This window comes from Hyperoodon ampullatus, assembly GCF_949752795.1.
Source record: "Hyperoodon ampullatus genome assembly, chromosome: 3".
Classification (NCBI taxonomy): Eukaryota; Metazoa; Chordata; class Mammalia; order Artiodactyla; family Ziphiidae; genus Hyperoodon; species Hyperoodon ampullatus.
The window spans coordinates 72,918,283-72,936,966 of record NC_136916.1 but is presented as its reverse complement, the minus strand read 5'-3'; the positions used below and the strand labels follow the sequence as shown (position 1 = coordinate 72,936,966).

At 50.3% G+C, this 18,684-nt stretch overlaps 1 protein-coding gene across 1 annotated transcript in view; it reads left to right on the top strand.

The window, feature by feature from the left end:
• Window positions 1-18,391, top strand: part of LRRK1 (leucine rich repeat kinase 1) — a gene marked incomplete at its 3' end in the record, with an annotated part of 122,319 nt that extends 103,928 nt beyond the window's left edge. Inside the window, exons 26-34 of the mRNA XM_079701091.1 lie at window positions 1,711-1,908; window positions 2,892-3,169; window positions 4,808-5,002; window positions 5,787-5,938; window positions 10,638-10,755; window positions 12,022-12,138; window positions 15,018-15,868; window positions 16,255-16,356; window positions 18,214-18,391. Of these exons, the coding sequence (XP_079557217.1) occupies window positions 1,711-1,908; window positions 2,892-3,169; window positions 4,808-5,002; window positions 5,787-5,938; window positions 10,638-10,755; window positions 12,022-12,138; window positions 15,018-15,868; window positions 16,255-16,356; window positions 18,214-18,391 (2,189 nt within the window). The remainder of the gene's footprint in view (window positions 1-1,710; window positions 1,909-2,891; window positions 3,170-4,807; window positions 5,003-5,786; window positions 5,939-10,637; window positions 10,756-12,021; window positions 12,139-15,017; window positions 15,869-16,254; window positions 16,357-18,213) is intronic.
• Between the last annotated feature and the right edge of the window lie 293 nt (window positions 18,392-18,684).

The following is an 18,684-nucleotide window of genomic DNA, read 5'->3' as shown; positions in this document are numbered from 1 at the left end:
TAAAATAAATTTTCAAAAAAAGAAAGGAAGAAACAAAACCATAGTTACATGCAGAGAATGTAAATCTAAGAGACTTTATTGACAAACACCATAGCCAATAAGAGTTTGATGAAGTTGTTAGATGTGAGCTCAGCATCAAATTTGACAACAATGACCCATTAGAAAATGCCTTCCATGGCAGCAATTAAACCATAAAGTATTGAGGAATAATTAATATTTATCATTCAATTTAGTTCTCATCTAAATTCCAGCAGGGTGTGTGTGTGTGTTAAATCTGACTGATTCTAAAATGCATGTGGGGACTTCCCTGGCAGTCCAGTGGTTAAGACTCCGTGCTTCCACTGCAGGGTGCACGGGTTTGATCCCTGTTTGGGAAACTAAGATCCCTCATGCCGTGCAGTGTAGCCAAATAAATACATAAATATTTTAAAAATAATGAAAATAAAATGCATGTGAAGTGACAAAAACCCAAGAACAGCCAAGAAAATCCCACAACGGAAGACAAAGGAGAGAGGCTTGCCCAGCAAACGCCTGACTTATAAGTCTCCAGGCATTAAGGCAGTGTTCTCCTGGGGCACGGCTGGGCCTGTCAAGGGAACGGAGAGAGCCTGCATGTGTGTGGGAGGTGAGGCTGGCACGTGGCAGAGGTAGCGTCAGGAATCAGTGGGAAAGGCTGACTATCCGCTAAACTGGGCCAGACTTGGGTCAGGCTTCGACCATAGTCAGAAATACATTCTTAATGGTCTAAAGACCCAATGTGAAAAACAAGACTTTTACACTTAAAAAACAAGTTTGTCTGGCACACACATAGATCTGGCACAGTTGATACATTTTAACTGCCAAGATTTTCTTCATGCTGTTTAAACTTCCATGTCCAATGATCCCTGATTTTAAAATCTGAACATAGGGGAGGGACAGATCAGGACACAAGAAGACAAGCAGGACCTCGTGGACACTGCTCGGTGACCTCAGGGCTGGCCACAGCCTGGTGGGTGACCAGTTGGTGGGAAAGGCCCCTCAGGGGGACTCAGGCAAATGCCTTCCATGAGGGATGCATTTCAAGGACATTGGGAGAAGGTTACAGCACAGCCCACCACTGCCCATAGACCTTTCTCCTCTGGCCTGAGATGACGTGTCACAGGCCCATGGCTGCCCCATGGTTTTCTCTCTGGCTGACAAGAGGGTGGTAGAGTCCTTTCTGCCCTTCATGGTCCTGGCTCTTGGCAGGGAGTAAGGTGAGCAGCAGTGACCAAGCCCCCAGCATCCCTGCAGATGAGCAGTGGAACTTGGTTACATGCCAGACATGTTTCCTGAGCTCTGGGTGACACTCAGGGATGCAGGATTGGAATAAGATCCAACTGAGACCCTCAGGCAGCCAGCAGCGGGGTGGGGTGAGGGCTAAGAGAGTGGGTGACAAGGGTGGGGGCGTGTGCACCAAGGGGATAGGAATGCCGAGTGTGACAGGACAAGTGTAGACCTGAGGAGGGGGCTTGATACCAGCCCGGATGCCTCAGGACTGCCTACATTTGGTGCCAAATTTGGGTGACGATATTGCAACCCCAGTTATGTTGAATGACTTAAAATATAAATCCTGGCCCTGCCCAGCCCCTCAAATCCCAGTGAGGCAGCTCTGAGTGTGACAGGGCCCCCATGCAGAGTCGCCCTACACAGGCTCCCCAGGCAGTGGTGACAGCCGTGCTCTCCCTGCAGACACCATGCTGAGGCACCTTCGGTCCACAGACGCCATGAGGAACTTCTCGGAGTTCCGGCAGGAGGCCAGCATGCTGCACGCCCTGCAGCACCCCTGCATCGTGTCCCTCATCGGCATCAGTGTCCACCCGCTCTGCTTCGCCCTGGAGCTCGCCCCGCTTGGCAGCCTCAACACCGTGCTGTCCGAGAATGCCAAAGGTACCCACCATGCCCAGAACCTTCCACAGAGTGCTGCCTGGGGCCCGCCCTGGCCCAGTCCAGCCCCTGGGAGGCCAGAGAGTCAGTGGTGGGGAGCTCAGGTCCTGGGGAGCCATCTGTGGCCGAGTACACCCACCTGTGACTCACGTGCCACTCCCAGTGGGTGATAAAAGAGCTTCTCCAAGCCTAAGTGCTGGGCAGTGGTGTAGGCTAGGCTGCAGGAGCTCACAGTTTGGAGTCAGACAGAGCCATGTTCCAAGTCCAGGCTGTCTGCCATAATCCAGGAAGTTGCTTAATTTACTCATCCATAAAAGGAGGATGATAATAGCCCCACTTGGAGGGCAGTGAGAGCATCAAAAGAGGCAGCCCAGGGAGGCCCGATCAGCAGCAGCCTGGTGAGCCCAGTAGCCACATAAATCTCTCCTTTGCCCATAGCTCACCACATCTGTCCACCATTGTTAAAAATCTGAGATCCTGGGGTCAGTTTTATCCTATATTACTTTTTAACAAAAGTTTTAAATATTTACCCTGAGAAATGGGTAACTAAATTCCAAACAGCTGACAGAGGGAAAGAGGTAGATGTCTTTTAACTCAGCAAGAAGAAATGCAGTTAAAATCAATTATTCCTCCCCCAGTGGAAGAGATTTTTTTTAATGGAGTTCTTATACCTGCAACGCACCCCTTGACATTATAGCAGTCTTGGCCTGAGGTGAACTCTAGGAATTTTGAATCCTTGCTCTTTTTAGTAAAAACACCAACAGTTGCAGAGATGCAATTCATGCAATTCGTGAGATGCCATGAAGCAGTAACAACAAGCATCTCTAACCTAAATAATCTTAAGAAGGCTGTTCTCTGTCTCTTCTGGCATCCAGCCTGGAGAGCAATGAGAACGCGTCAGTAGAATATAAAGTATTTGGGGAGACAGAGGTAAGAAAAGAAAAGAGTTGTTATGATGATAGTTTGATAATTTTTTCTTTGCGAAGATTCTTCCTTTATGCCCCTGGGACACATGCTCACCCAAAAAATAGCCTACCAGATAGCCTCCGGCCTGGCCTACCTGCACAAGAAAAACATCATCTTCTGTGACCTGAAATCAGACAACATCCTGGTCTGGTCTCTGGACGTCAAGGAGCACATCAACATCAAGCTGTCAGACTACGGCATATCCCGGCAGTCATTTCACGAGGGCGCCCTCGGCGTGGAGGGCACTCCTGGCTACCAGGCCCCAGAGATCAGGCCTCGCATCGTGTACGACGAGAAGGTATGGGCCCTGGCCCACTGCTGTCCCCTGGCCCAGGACTGCATAGTCCTGGAGGCACCTGCAGCTTCTGGGCTCCACATGCCCCCAAGCACACATCTCTCCCTCTCCAGTGCTCAACCACAGGCACTGGCTTGAACCAGAAGGGCACAGAGGCCTGTATCTACCTAGTAATGTCACGGGTGACTTCTCCTTAGCTTCAGAACAGTGACCTAGCCTCAGAATACTCAAACCTCAGTTCAGGAACATAGTGAAGGCTGTGACAGTGGACAAAAAGTCCAAGACAGAGATGGGTCCGGATTTGTGTCCCAACTCTGCCATTTAAATGTGCAAAATGGAGACAGAGGACCAGCCTCACAGTGGCTTGTGAGGAACAGACAGATAAGGATGGTAAGGGCTCCTGGTCAAATCGAAAGGCAGCATCACCAAAGCCAAGAGAAGAGAGTGAATTCTGGCAGGTTAAGCATGGCCTCCCAGGCGGCCGCATGGCCAACCTTGGCTGAGACGCAGGCTAAATGCTTGCCTTCTTCCCTGAGGGCTGTTTGGTAGATGCAGGCACACAGACAACTTAAAACCATCTTACAGTGCTCACCTTGCATCTAGTGCCAGCCCTGGTTAATTAATCAGCCAGCAGTGAAACTCCCCTGGTCTGTAATTTCTCATTATATTTGGTGATTTGCAGATGGGTCATTGACTAATTGCTTCAAGAATGACCCAAGCATATGTGGGTTAAATCGGCATCTGTAGCTATTAACCAAGATAGAAAAGGCAAACCAGAGTGACAAAAATAAGCTTCTTAGTAACAGGTGACAAGGCACCTCATAACTAAATTTGTAACAGAACCTTCACATCGAAAACTCTCAGGTCTATCTTAGCCATTCTCCTGCTAAAAAGTTATTTCTTGACCCTCATGGAGACCTGTGTAACTCTCTCCTTTAGGCACATTTTCATGACATTTAGAGGAATCAAAATGTTGTGATCTGGGAGACTTTCCCCTCTTTATGATTTGCATGTACTCCTACTACCAAGCATGTTAAACCAAGAGTTTGCATTTTCCTGCCTTGTTTTTATACTTAAGGGAAAGGACCATGGCATCCTTCAAGCCCTTAACCAGTGCCTGACAGCAAGTTCTCATTATGTGTTTAGTGGATGGATGGATGGATGGATGGATGGATGGATGGATGGATGGATGAATGGATGGATGAGTGGATGGATGAGTGGATGGAAGGAAGGAAGTATAGGAGGATGGATGGGTAAATGGACAGAAGGACAGTCAGCTGGATGCATATATGGGTACATAGGAAGATGGCTAGATAAATGTGCAGAAGGACAGGTGATCAGGTGGGTGGGTGGCTGGCTGGATGGATAGAAAGAAGAGAGGGAGGAAGGAAGGAAAAAAGGAAGAACTGGAAGATAGATGGATAAAGGGACAGAATGATTGTTGGTCAGATGGTTGGTGGGATGCTTGGACAGGTAGAGAGAGGTGGATGGATTGGTGAAATTGATGATTGTCTTCCTTTGGACAGGGCCCACGTTTTCCTTATCTAACGTGTCTCCTCACTCCCTCTCTCTCTCAGGGCCAGCTTGCAAGATCTGCTGGGCCCAGGCAGGGGATCTGACTTGGCTTGCCTCTCTGCCTAGGTAGACATGTTTTCCTATGGGATGGTGCTCTACGAGTTGCTGTCAGGACAGCGGCCTGCGCTGGGCCAGCACCAGCTTCAGATTGCCAAGAAGCTGTCCAAGGGCATCCGCCCGGTTCTGGGGCAGCTGGAGGAAGTGCAGTTCCATCGACTCCAGGCGCTTATGATGGAGTGCTGGGACACAAAGCCAGAGAAGGTACCTGGGGGCACAGAGCCTGGGGGCCTGGCAGCTCCTGCCAGCTGGTGGAGGCTATGGGTCTCCAGAGTGCACATGTATGGCTGCCTCCCCACCCTTCACTGAGGGTCTAGAACAAATGGGGCAACCCTTTTCTGCTCATCTCTTCTACAAAGAGATATGTATTGCTTCTAATACATCCAGTTCATTTTCTTTGAGTGGGTGTCGCTCTCAGGAAAAATGAAGTTTCTTTTCCTCCCCAACTTTTGTGTTACATCATCATGCGAATAAAGCAAACCAACCTTTATAGCGATACAGCCCCCATGCAAGAGCAGAGAGAATGTACGTATCTCTTTTTAAAGTATGGGAAGAAAGTTTGCTCATGAGAAGCAGGAGCCATATTATCATTTTGAAGCTAGTTGTTTTTGGAAGAGACCAATGGTTTCAAGGTTAAAACTCATTTATCAAATTAGATGATGCTAGTTTAATGTATGGAGAGTAAATGAGGTCTGAGAAGAAATATTTTCCAGATTTTGTGTCCCTGGGCATGGGGGTTGGAATATCAGAGTTTAGGCTAACCTGACCACCTGACTTTGAGTTGCCATGGATAACGGTGACCCAGACCCTGGAAGGGTTTATTTCTGGTATCTGAAGTTATTTTGCCCTCTTGTTTTGATTGGGTGCTGAATAAGCAGATTCCACTTCTTCCTTCCTGGTTCAAGACCCTTAGTTTCAAGGAAAGAATGGGCATCCATCTGGTTGTAAGTGACCCTTGTTCATGACCCTGCTGGCCTCTCTCCCTCAGCGACCACTGGCCCTGGCAGTGGTGAGCCAGATGAAGGACCCAACCTTTGCAACCTTCATGTACCAGCTGCCCTGCGGGAAGCAGACGGCCTTCTTCTCGTCCCAGGGCCAGGAGTACATGGTGGTGTTCTGGGATGGGAAAGAGGAGTCCAGGTAACGTCTGAGGCCTACCGTGCCCTGCTGGTATCAGAATGTGGGGGGGTGACCATGGACTTGGGGAGTAGTCATGGATGACCATGGTGAGAGATGTTTAGTGGACAGTGGGTTGAAAGCCTGATGGAGTCTGCTTGAGAGAGAAAACAGTCCACAGACATGCACATGTGGGTTTGTGGATAAGAGAAGCAGAGAAAATGTGATGTCTGCCAGGGACATGGGGGGGCGGGGGTCAAAGGAGGGTTTTGTTTTAAGATGGGAGTTATTTGCAGCTTGATGGTAGAGGAAGTAAATGATGCTGGGGGTCAGGAAGAGAGGAAGGTACTGGAGCGGAGTTGCTGAGTAGAGAGAAGGGAAGGGGTCCCAGGACCAAGCAAGAGGGATGCCCTTCAATAAGAATTCATGCCCCCCCCCACCTTCCAGGTGCATCTCTTTTTCTTAGTGATGTGGCAGGAAGGACAGGGACATTGGGGAGGGGCTTTGCATATTCTAGGAGAATGACAGAGAGGCCAGGGACTTGGAAAGATAGCATCAGAGACTTTGCAGAAAAGCACCATCCTGTGTGAGACCCTTCAGTCCTGGCCAGAGGTGTGGCCTCTCCCACCTACCTAGAGTGACATCTTCAGAAGCAAGAGAGCATTTCATGGCACAAATAGTCTTCTAGGAAGCCTAGTGCAACATTTGCAGGTGCTCAAATCTGATAAGGCTTAGATAAAGCAAAGCTTAAGATGCAATGAGAAAAATGGAAGGGACTTTGCCATTTCCCTAGGTCACTATTGGTAAGGTTTTCATCAGGTTTTATGTCACTGGGACTGAGTGTTCTGACATAAGACGTGCTCTAAGAAAAACAAAAATGTCCTAAAAATAAAAATAAAAAATATATATGTAAAAAGTGTATACATATATGTCCATATATACGTAAAAAATACATATATATGTAGGTGTGTATATACGTATATACATATACACACAGTCAGTAATTATAATGTTGGTGGTAGTGTTGCTATTTTAAGGCATTGCTTATAATTGTAGGGTAAAGTTAATGAGTAATTATGTTGGTGCCATGCATTGCAAATTGTGATACTCAGCATGCAAAATATAAAAGATAGGTTAAATGAAAATCCTGTAGTTCTGAATTTAAATTAGATGGATTTTTGAGTATTTTACCTTTAAGAAAAATGAACTCATATTTCCTAGCTCTGCCCATTAAAAAGGCCTAGGGCTTCCCTGGTGGCGCAGTGGTTGAGAGTCCGCCTGCCAATGCAGGGAACACGGGTTCGTGCCCCGGTCCGGGAAGATCCCACATGCCGCAGAGTGGCTGGGCCTGTGAGCCATGGCCGCTGAGCCTGTGTGTCCGGAGCCTGTGCTCCGCAACGGGAGAGGCCACAACAGTGAGAGGCCCGCGTACCGCAAAATAAAAAGAAAAAAGAAAAGGCCTAGAAACAATGACCAACCAAATACTAGTGAGCACCCCTAGGATGCAGATGGTGGTCTCTAAGTGCCAAAGGGAACCAAGGCTTATTGGAGAAGTGGCTGACTCCAGATTTGGGGCAGGAAGTGGACCTGAAATATCTGACACACTGGAAACAAGGATGCCATCAGAGACTTGTGAGGATGGATCAAAGGGACTCAGGAGCCAATCTGAATAGGTTCCCACTGGCCAAAGATAGGGCAGCCAAGGATCAGTAAGAATAACTATCTGCAATGAATTGGGACACATCAAATTGTTTAAAGTCATTAGTTTCCAATGCTACTTAATAAAAAATAATAATTAAAAAAAATTTAACTTATAAAACTCCTCATTGATCATCATTGGGGGCTCCTAGCTCCTAGGGAAGAAACCTATTATTTTGAAAACTAGTCTATACAGAAAGAATCAAGGTTTTATTCTGCCTTTCCTATGTTAACTGTGCCCCATGGTAGCTAGCAAAAGAGATGATAGGAGGAAGTTTTTCTTTTTAGAGTAAATGAAGCTAATAAATGAAGAAGAAATGCTAGAATTAGAAGGTCAGCATTTTATAATCTCTATTGAAATAATGAATGTAGGCAGTTATCATTAATGATCACAAAAGGAGCGAGAACAAGACATTTTGTGCCTCTCAGTAGAAATACACAACCCCAATGAGGAAGTATTCTTGCCTAAAAATCCAGATGGAATCTAATCAAGACTCAAGATCGGGGACAGGGGAATGAGGTAGATGAAACCCTGGGATGCAGGAACTCCACAGGACACCTCCCAGTGTCTTCAGCACATGACCTGCTAGGGGAGAAAGAGAAAGAGGGAAGGAAAACGTATCAAAAGACTGAGACATAAAACTCAGTGGAAATGTGGGCTTTCTTTCACTGCTGATTCAAGCAAACTGAAAACAATAATGAGAGAGCTGGGGAGGTTTGAATACTGGATATTCATATTAAGGAATTATTTTCTCTTTTCTTAGGTCATGCACTGTGGTTAGGTTTCTAATCATCTTTTTTTTCTAATCATCTTTTAGAGATAAATGCATAAAAGATGATTTGGGGGATTTGCTTCATAAGAATCTGGGGAGAGAAAAAAAATGGATGGGGGCAGAGATGAACTGACATGACCATACGGTGATAATTACTGAAGCTGGGTGATGGGCACATGCACCATGATATGCACACTGTGAAAAAGAAGAAAGGAGGCAGGGATTGATAGGTGGGGCCTGGGCCCTCTGGTTTGAATGACAGCACATGGTTTTCAAACTCCTTTATGGGCACAGCATCCCGATATCACAATGCTTTTGGTGGAATGTCACAATCTCAGAAGACCAGGAAATATAGGCATATTGCCTATCATGAAAATAAAGCCCTCTTACTATTAAAGAGTATAAATGTACACATAAAATAAATTGAAATGCTCACCAGTGTATATAAAAATAAACCCAATTTTCCCATCAATATTTATTTCCTCAACAGACTCTCTAAAATCTTTTAAACAAATAGAGAAAATTTTAAATTATTAATCTTTTTATTTCAGGGATTTTTACAAATCAGTGGAAAAAAATACTAAAATCCAATAGTAAATAGGCAAGGAACATAAGTATCCTTTGAAAAAGGTAAACCGAAGACAATGAACATATTTTTTAACAATTGAACTTTCTGGTAATCAAAGAAATATAAATTCAATCTGCAAGATAACTTTTTTTTCTTGCTCATCATGTTGGCAAACTTTGTTTTCAAAGATAATAATGGATGCTACTGAGGGTGGGTCATACCTTACTGGTGAGCATCTAAATTTGCACATCTGTCTGAAAACCATTTTGTCGGTATGTCTTAAATGGCTTCGAGATACTTATACCCTTTGACCCAGTAATTGCCAGTCTAGGAACCTTTCCCAAGGTTGCAGGGATGTTGGGGTGCTCAGTGCTGCTTCTGGCATGGGCCCTGCTCCACCCCACCGCCCAGCAATACTTTCTTCACCTTCTCAGTCTTACAGACTCACCCAGGATATTGGAGACAATACTGCTCAGAGCTGTAAAAGCTTATCTCCAGTGGAAAGGGGAAGCCTCTCTCTGTGACTTGGGAGGGTTTTAAACGCTCACCCCCAGCCTGAAGAAGGGGCACGCTCACTGGAGGGTGAGAGGAAGAAATTATGGCCAGAAGCACAAAGGGCAGTGAGCCTGGGAAGTGAGAGTGGAGGGGGAAATGAGACCGAGACCATCCTGAATTAAGGAAAGGAAGTGGTGAGAAGAAAGGGGGGACATGCAGAAAACAGGATACACATAACAAAATTCTTGTTGGATGGAATAGAGGTGTTATCCTTTACGTTTCTCTATATTTTTAATTTTTTCCAAGTTAAATGTAAAGTTATATATAATATCCTAGTTTTATTTTTTCAATGCATAGAAAATAGACTGGAGAAAAAGGGGGGAATATAACTTTGAAGAAAGTTTTCATTTGCTGATTTTTCACTCATCTCTTATCATCTGCGAATACACATTATCAGTCAACAATGGCAAGGGTTTCCAAAATCTGATGGCAGAAAAGTGTTACATTGAGAACTGCTGTCCACTCACTTGACTTATTCCCTTGGACTGGGGAAAAGATCTTTGTGGCCTGGGTGAATAACCAACCCCTGCCCCAGCTGCAGTCTTCCCTCCAGGCAGTGAGCATGCTGGATGCCTATCAAGGACGGTGGGGAGATGGCGATGCTGGGGAACATGGGGGGGCGGGTGAGTGAAGGGTCACTCTCATAAACAACAGCTTGTTAGTTCTCAGAGCACTTATGTTGGGGGCCCGTTTTGAGACCCCCCAGTCTACTCTGCAGTTCCCCCATCTGTCTCTGGTTGACCTGAGGTACTCTGCTGTGTGTGTGTGGCAGGGGGGAGACATGGCCAGTGGGAGGGCAGGGAGCAGCCTTAGTGCAGGTACAGCCCCCTGGTGTCCCTTCATGCTGTGGGCAACTTTTTGAGCCCTCAAAGGTCACAGAAAGAGGAGGGTCTTGCTTCTGCTTGGGAATGGCTTTTCTCTGCCCAAATGTTCAAGCATTACCAGGCAGGCAGAACCAGGCTCTTCCCCAGCCACGAACAGTCCTTGAGTCTCTTAAAACATGCGAAATTGGACCCTGGGCTGGAAGGGGTGGACAAGGTCCACAGCTGATGTCCTCCTCCAAGGCTGCTACAGGCCAGGCCAGGGAGAGGGAGGCCTGAGCTGACTGCACAGTTATTGCCGATTGTAGGAACTACACGGTGGTGAACGCGGAGAAGGGCCTCCTGGAAGTGCAGCGCGTGAGCTGTGCGGGCATGAAGCTGAGCTGCCAGCTCAAGGTCCAGAACTCTCTGTGGACGGCCACCGAGGTAACCACCCCTCTGCAGGGCTCTCATCAAGGTGGGCGACACCAGCCCCTGGGGGGGTCCCATTTAGCAACTAAATATGCAGGACACCCAGGTACATTTGAATTTCAGATTTAACCCCAGCCCACAACTGTGAGACCCCAGAGCAATGCCAGCAGCCCTGTGAACAAGCAGCATCTCTGGGATTCAGCTAAGTGTCAAGTGCAGAATCCCGGCAAGAGGAGAACCCCAGCAGGTTGGCAAAGTGACTGGGTTTCTTATAACATTGCCTGTCTACACAGCAAATCCACTCAGCTCTGAGGCCTCGCGCCTTCATGTAAAAAGGTCAGCAGAAGGTGCAAGGAACTGTCTTCTGAGAACTCCAGAGAGGCGTGCCCCAAAACAAATGCTCTGAAGCTACTGGGTGGGGGTGTATGAACTGGTGCAGCCTTTCCAGATGGGAAGTATGGTTCAAATATGAATCAGAAATCTCAGAAATATTCGTACCATGTAAGCCTCTGCAATTTTAGCTTTAAGAGTTTGTTCTAAGGAAAAAACCAAGACACACACGCACACACACTCAGACTAGATAGGTGTATAAGAATGCTCATTCCAGTATAATTCATAGTAGTAAAGACTTGAACAGAATAAACATCTGACAACAGATGAGCCAAATTCTGGCACACCTGAGCGATAGACATGCATCATTCCCTCACAGACCAGGTAGGACAGGGCCTCTGCCTGCACTGATAGTCCTGGGAGAAGAAAAGTGTGGAAGCAGCATAGAAGTGTGGTCCCACTGTTGGGAACGCACACACACACCAATACCCACGGAAAACTGAAAGTCTGGGCCCCAAATCCCAAACGTGGCTTTCTCTGGGTATTGGAGTATGGGCGATTTTGTTTTTCTTCAGAATATTCTGTAGTTTTCCAAGTTTTTACAAAGAACAGAAATATGAAAACAACCAACCAGAAAGCCTCAATACGTTACTTTCCAAGGCGTAAAGGGCCTTCTGAGACCGAGTGCACCCTAGGAACCGGCAGGCCTATTGCAGCCCAGCTCTCATGGGTTTTTTTTTTGTTTGGTTTGCTTTGGTTTTTTAAGTCTTTATTGAATTTGTTACAATATTGCTTCTGTTTTATGTTTTGGTTTTTTGGCCGTGAGGCATGTGGGATCTTAGCTCCCTGACCAGGGATCGAATCCGCGCCCCCTGCATTGGAAGGCGAAGTCTTAACCACTGGACCGCCAGGGAAGTCCCCCGGCTCTCATGTTGACTGTCTCCTCCGCAGGACCAGAAGATCTACATCTACAGCCTCAAGGGCATGTGTCCCTTGAACACGCCCCAACGGGCTTTGGACACCCCAGCCATCGTCACCTGCTTCTTGGCGGTGCCTATTATAAAAAAGGTGAGGTAAGGGGGAGGTGGTGCCTAGGTCTCTGATTCTCTCTTCCCCGTTCCATTGGGCTGGTGGGGAGGGAGAGAGCCATGCTCTTCTGGATCACCAAGCCTAGGTCACAGTCAGCCTTAGAGAGACAGGAGATCGGGGCCATCGTTAGTGGGCTAAGTGGAAGGCTTGCATTCTGCATGCAAATGCCACAGCCCCAATTCAGGTGAGATGCTTTTCTGGTGCAAGTGGTGTCAAGGAGCAGTTGCATATGTGCCCTTCCCCTTCTGAGAGCAGGGGCCTCAGGAGCCTGGCCCAGCACCTCCCACAGCCACTTGGTCACCGGGCCCTGGCAGGCCCCCACCCCTGTCGGGCAGCCAGCTCCCCTCCCACTTCAGCTCTGCCTCCTCTGGAGTGCTCAGCCTCAGTTCCAGAACTCAGTCCCTCTTTGTCCAGCGTGGCCATGAGACTCATCACCTCAACTTCTAGCCCCTGCCTTTCTCAGATGAATCTGTGAGTGGTGCCCTCCCCAGCCCTGGGCCCCAGCAGTGCTGCTGATCCTCAGGATCAGACCCAGCCCACAGGGCCGGCCAGGGCTCACCCCCCGCTGCCCCCTCACACCCCTCTCCACCCAGCACCGCACTCTGAGCAGGCCCTTCCCTCCAGAATTGACCCTGCCGCTCAACATCTCTTCCTCTTCATTTCTGAAGATCAAGCGCCATGACCACCCCCGCAACAAGCTGCCCCTACCCTCACCCCAGCTCCTCAGCGGCATCCCCAAGGCTTCTCTGGCCTCCAGAACCCCTTTGTGGGCCCTGAGGCCCCTGTTTGTGCAGCTCCCTGCTCGAAGGGTCATTATTGGTGAGGCTTTGTTAAAACATGTCGGCTATTATCATCTGATTCCAGTTCTCCCATCTGCAAAATGGGTGTAAAAGACATTGAGAGGAGGATCTCTGGGCATAACGTACCCAAAACTCTGGGCCAGCACACTGCGTAAATTTGAGCATTATTACTACTTCCTGACAATCGTAAAATATATGCACTCTCCTCTCCACCCCTCTACAGTTTCCTTTCTTAAGAAACTGAGATCAGGGACTTCCCTGGTGGCTCAGTTGTTTAGAATCCACCTGCCAATGCAGGGGACACGGGTTCGATCCCTGGGCCAGGAAGATCCCACATGCTGCATGCGGAGCAACTAAGCCCATGTGCCACAACTACTGAGCCTGTGTGCCACAACTACTGAAGCCCCCGTACCTAGAGCCCATGCTCCGCAACAAGAGAAGCCACTGCAATGAGAAGCCCATGCACCACAACGAAGAGTAGGCCCCGCTTGCCACAACTAGAGAAAGCCCGCACGCAGCAGCAAAGACCCAACACAGCCAAAAATAAATAAATAAATAAATTTATTTTTAAAAAAATAGAAACTGAAATCAACCTTAGAGTCATTTTTGACTGTGGCCCCCCGGGAAACTCGGGAGCTCGGGACCTGGTTGCACTGAAGCACAGAACTCAACACAAAGTGTTATTTAAAGCCATGGCTGGCCAGAGCCCCAAGCCAGGGCACCACCACCCGCTCGACTGGCTGGAATAAAGCTGGCTCTGTGCAGAGCCTCCCTGCCAGTCTGCCCCTCAGAGGCCATGCTGCCCTGTGGCCACGGATGACAGACCCCTGCATTCTTGCATGCGGACATCCACACCCATCTGGGATGTGGGACTCACCGCCTGGCTGGGGCCCAGAGCCAGGACTGATAGAGACCTTGCTCCTATTTGCTTTGGCTGTTTTCTTTCCTTGAATCCTGAAGATGGATTTCAGTAAGCTAGAGGCTGGTTCACTTATCACCTTGGACAGCCCAACTTCCCAGCTCCCAACAAGGGGGCTTTCTGCTGCTCACCTTCCCTGGCACAAGGCTCACGTCTCTGCTCTCTCCCGGCTCTGGCTTTGTTCTCCTGAACTCTTCCTGGCCACCCCCCAACCCCCTTAGCAGCTGCTAAGCTGCTCTCCATCCCCAGCTCCGCACAGATGCTCCGAGGAGGCCTGGGCTGGGCCCAGCATTCAGCACAGTCTCTGCAACTTTGGCCTCTGCCTGATGACCTCTGGTGGTTGTAGAAGAGCATATGCTTCATTGTGGGGGCAGGAGACACCCCAAGACCCCATCAATGCCTAAACCACAGGCATTTCAGAGTAGATGTGGTAAGCAGGGAATGTGGCATAGTGGCCAAAAAGTGCCTCCACAAGAGGGTTGAATTTGGAAGTGATTTCTTCAAGAATTAGTTCAGCAGCACGTGTTGTGACTTGAGCATAAAACTGGGGGGAGCCACAGAGGTGACTGGGACTCGGCCCTTCCCTGTGCAGGCCAGTGCCGGGGGCAGTGGTGGGCACGCAGACCCAGGCCTGCTCTTATGGAGCACCCGGCTTGTGGGGCAGCAGGCAGGAGGCCAAGAGCAGACCCATAGGGTGTCCACAACTGCTGTCACCTTAAGGAGCAGAGTTCAGGGGAAGGAGGGCACCACATCATGCCTCAGAAGGAGGCCCTGGTGACCTGAAGGAGAAGGCAGTTCCCTCCTGCTGGCATTGCAAGAAGCCCAGGCTGACCAAAGGCGAGCCGTGTGGTCCAGGCAACATGTGCCCCTTGCTCGGGTGCCATGGACCTTTTTCCTCCTGCTCACAGGAGGGGGGATGGGTGTGGCTTTTCTGGGCCTGAGCTGCACCTCCTTTGGGAGCATACCCAGAAGCTCCCGCTGGCAGCCGCTGCCTTTTTAGGAGCTGGCTTCTCCAGGAAGTGCTGGTAGAAAGCACATGCCCACCTAGAGTACGTGGAGAGATGAGTCTTGCACCGACTGTTTCTCTCCCGGGTGCGCGAGACGCAAGGGCATCAAGCATCCCTGTCTTCTCCCCGCAGAATTCCTACCTGGTGCTGGCAGGCCTGGCTGATGGACTTGTGGCGGTGTTTCCCATGGTGCACGGCGCCCCAGACCACAGCTGCTCCTACCTGTGCTCACACACAGCCAACAGGTCCAAGTTCAGCATCCCAGACGAAGACGCGAGGCAGAACCCCTACCCCGTGAAGGCCATGGAGGTGGTCAACAGTGGATCTGAGGTCTGGTATAGCAACGGGCCGGGCCTGCTGGTCATCGACTGCGTGGCCCTGGAGATCAGCAGGCGGCTGGAGCCCTACTCAGCCCCTTCGGTGGTCACGTCAGTCGTGTGCGGCTCTGAGTGCCACGGGGAGGAGGTCGTCTGGTGCCTGGACGACAGGGCCAACTGCTTGGTGATGTACCACTCCGCCACCTACAAGCTGTGCGCCCGATACTTCTGCGGGGACCCCAGCCCCCTCAGGGACGTGTTTCCCGTGCACCTAATGGGCCCGGAGCCCCTGGACTGCTCCACAGCCAGCCCGAAGGAGCCCAAGAAGGACTCCATTGCAGACATGAGCATCATGTACAGCGAGGAGCTGGGCACGCAGATCCTGACCCACCAGGACTCGCTGACCGACTACTGCTCTATGTCCTCCTACTCCTCGTCTCCACCCCACCAGATGCCCACATCCCTTTCAAGCCTACCTTGCTCCCCCACGAGCTCTTCCAGCTTGCCTTTCTCCACTGACTGCGAGGACACCAGCAGGCTGCTCGAGCCCACCACAGGCTCTGACAGGTCTGAGCATGACCTGAGCCCCGTGGATGGTGAGGCGTTCAGCCAGCACCTGCAGGCTGTGAAGATCCTTGCCGTGAAAGATGTCATCTGGGTCCCCAGGTAGGTTTCCCAACAGGGAGCGCCATCCTGCACCGCCCGCTGCTCTTGCTTTGGGGGCAGAGTGAGGGGAACCTTAAGGTACTGTCAAGATCCATCAGGAGCTATTCCCTCTCTTCTGGAACTGGAGGGAATCTCTTTAGCAAATCTAAGAAGGGCTGCACGAAAGCCCATCAGCCCTCCAGAGAGCTCAGGGCACCACAAAGGAGAGCCACGGTCAAGTTTCCTACTGGGAAAGGCCTCCTCGCCCTGCTCCGGGGCCCTCTCGGTAACTCAATCCATTTGCAGAAGCTGTGTTTGTTCCCGTGCCTTTCTGCACACCAGCTCTGTTTCCCCTGGAGAGCACAGCCCTAGACAAACAGTTCCCCTTCTGGGTTTTCGTTTCTTAGGCGTGGTGGAGATGTTATCGTCATTGGCTTGGAGAAGGATGCAGGGACCCAGCGGGGCCGAGTCATCGCTGTCTTGAAAGCCCGAGAGCTGACTCCGCACGGGTAAGACTGAGGGCAGCTCCTAGAGAACCCAGGGTGTGGCGTAGGGAATCGAGGCCTCACTGCCACCTCCCGGCATGATGGCCGCCACCCTTCTGTCCTCCACCGATAAACATGGTGTCCCCCACTGTGGCCATAGACGGAGGACGAACAGGCAGCTCCTAGGGGATCAGCAAATACCAGCTGAACCGGCCATCACCCACTGGTCATGGCTGCCTGTTTTGGGGGTGCCCAGAGCACCTGTGGACCAACTGCCCTGCCTGGGGTATGCCTCCAGTGCCCAAGCTCAGCTGCAGTTGAAATGGGGATCCAGTTGATTCCCCGTCCCTCCTGCCAAACAGGAGAGCCCTTCCTGAGGTGCCTCTCCTCCCATACAGCACCAGGTGGAGCCGTGCAGCCAGACCACACCAACCTTTGCCATGCCCATTCCCAGGCTCAGCTGTACCCATCTGCTGGGGGTCTCACCAGGAGGCAGGCCAGACTCCATTGTGAGGGTCATGCTGGGCAGGACAGCCTGTCCAGACACAGTCTGCCTGACTATAGAGATGGGAGGCTGGTGCCAGCCAGTGTTCCTGGAGTTGTCAGGCAGCTGGCAATGTCCACACCCCTCACTTTGCTGAGTCCCACGTGGTTAATCTCCCTTATGGAGAAATTGCATTCAGCCTGTTTTCCCCGGAGAAGGATGATGACAGAGGAAATGTCTATGGCACCCGGGCCAGTGACCCTTGCCCTGCAAGTGATACTGGAGACAAGATCTGGGTTTGCTGCTGAGCACCAGCTGAGTTTGTGGGCGGCAGTAGTTCCCAGATCACAGGTCAGGCTTCCAGGGAAGCAGGCAGGTCTGTAGAGCCCGGGCCTGTTGACCTCAGAGTGCCCACCATTAGTTCCCCTGAATTTTCTCCTGGTGTTGTTTTTCCTATTTGCCCTCCTGTAGGGAGAAAGCAGGCCAGGCAGCCAGCAAAAGGGAGGCCAGCTTTTTGAGATGCACCTGAGATGTTTATTCCCTTGGCAAATAGCTACCAAGTGTCCGAGACATGCAAGGCCTGAGGGAGTGGAGGCCCCTGCGCATCCCAGTTTACATGCTGGCCTCAGTGCCAGGCAGGGCACACGGGGCAGAGGGAGGAGATGCAGGCAGTGTGTGCTCGGAGGTGGGACACACAGCCCCGCAGAGGCCCAGAAGGAAACTTGCAGTGTATGCCCAGATCATGCAAAACAATCCACAGGCTCAAAAAAAATGTACATAGTTAGGACTTGTTGGTACAGGTTTTTTGCCTAATATATTGCCCTGTATTTCCTAAGCATGTGGAAACTTAGAAAGGGAGAAGAATCATGCCTGGGCTGTGTGGCAAGGAAATTGAGTTAACGCTTAAAATCTGTCATGGACCATTGATGAGCAAGAATTATTAGGTAGAACTGATAATTCTGTCCTCCCTCAGCATCTGCTGGGGATTTGCTTCCAGGACCTCTGCAGATACAAAAATCCGAGGATGCTCAAGTCCTTATATGTAAAATGGCACAGTACAGTCAGCCCTCCGTATTTGGGGATGCCAAACCTGTGGACACAGAGGGCTGACCATTTTTTCTGGGCTCTTTGGGGTCTGAGGTGCATTAGGGAGGATACCTGCTCTGAGGTGAACCTGAAATGATGCCCTAGGCCCCTTTTTAGACTTTAGAAAGACTGCCCACAGGCTGGACCACAGAGAGAGAAGCAGTGTGTCCCAGCACATCGGTGGTGCCAGGCTGGGGTGCACAGATGCCCCCTTAACCAGGCTATGTCCTCCGAAAAGGTGCAGGGTGAGGGTCACAGCCCCGACCAAGTGGGGACCCCTGTGGGTTTTCTCAGACCCCCTCTCTCTGCAGGGTGCTTGTGGATGCTGCCGTAGTGGCAAAGGACACAGTTGTGTGCGGCTTTGAGAACGAAAAACTGGAGTGGTGCCTGGCTGTCTGGAGGGGCTGGGGCACCCGGGAGTTTGATGTTTTCTACCAGTCCTCTGAGGAGCTGGGCCGGCTGGAGAATTGCATGCGGAAGAGAAGGTAATTCCTGTGAAATGAGCATTTCTCGGACCTGGCCAGCATGGGCCAGCAGCCTGACCTCTCCACCTGCAGCCTGCAGCCCTGTAAGGACCCAGGAAGCAGACTGGGTTCTCCTCTGAACCACTTGCTGCTAAGAAGTACTGAGAAGTTCCCACCCCGCCCAGGTCGGTGGGGGTGGGTTGAGGGTTCTCCTATTCTAGGGCTGAGTTCCCTGGATACCCCCATCCCCCCAATGCTGGTTTTACAGACGGTGGAGTCTGATTGGACCAAAGTCCCCCTGCCTCTTCCATCCACTCT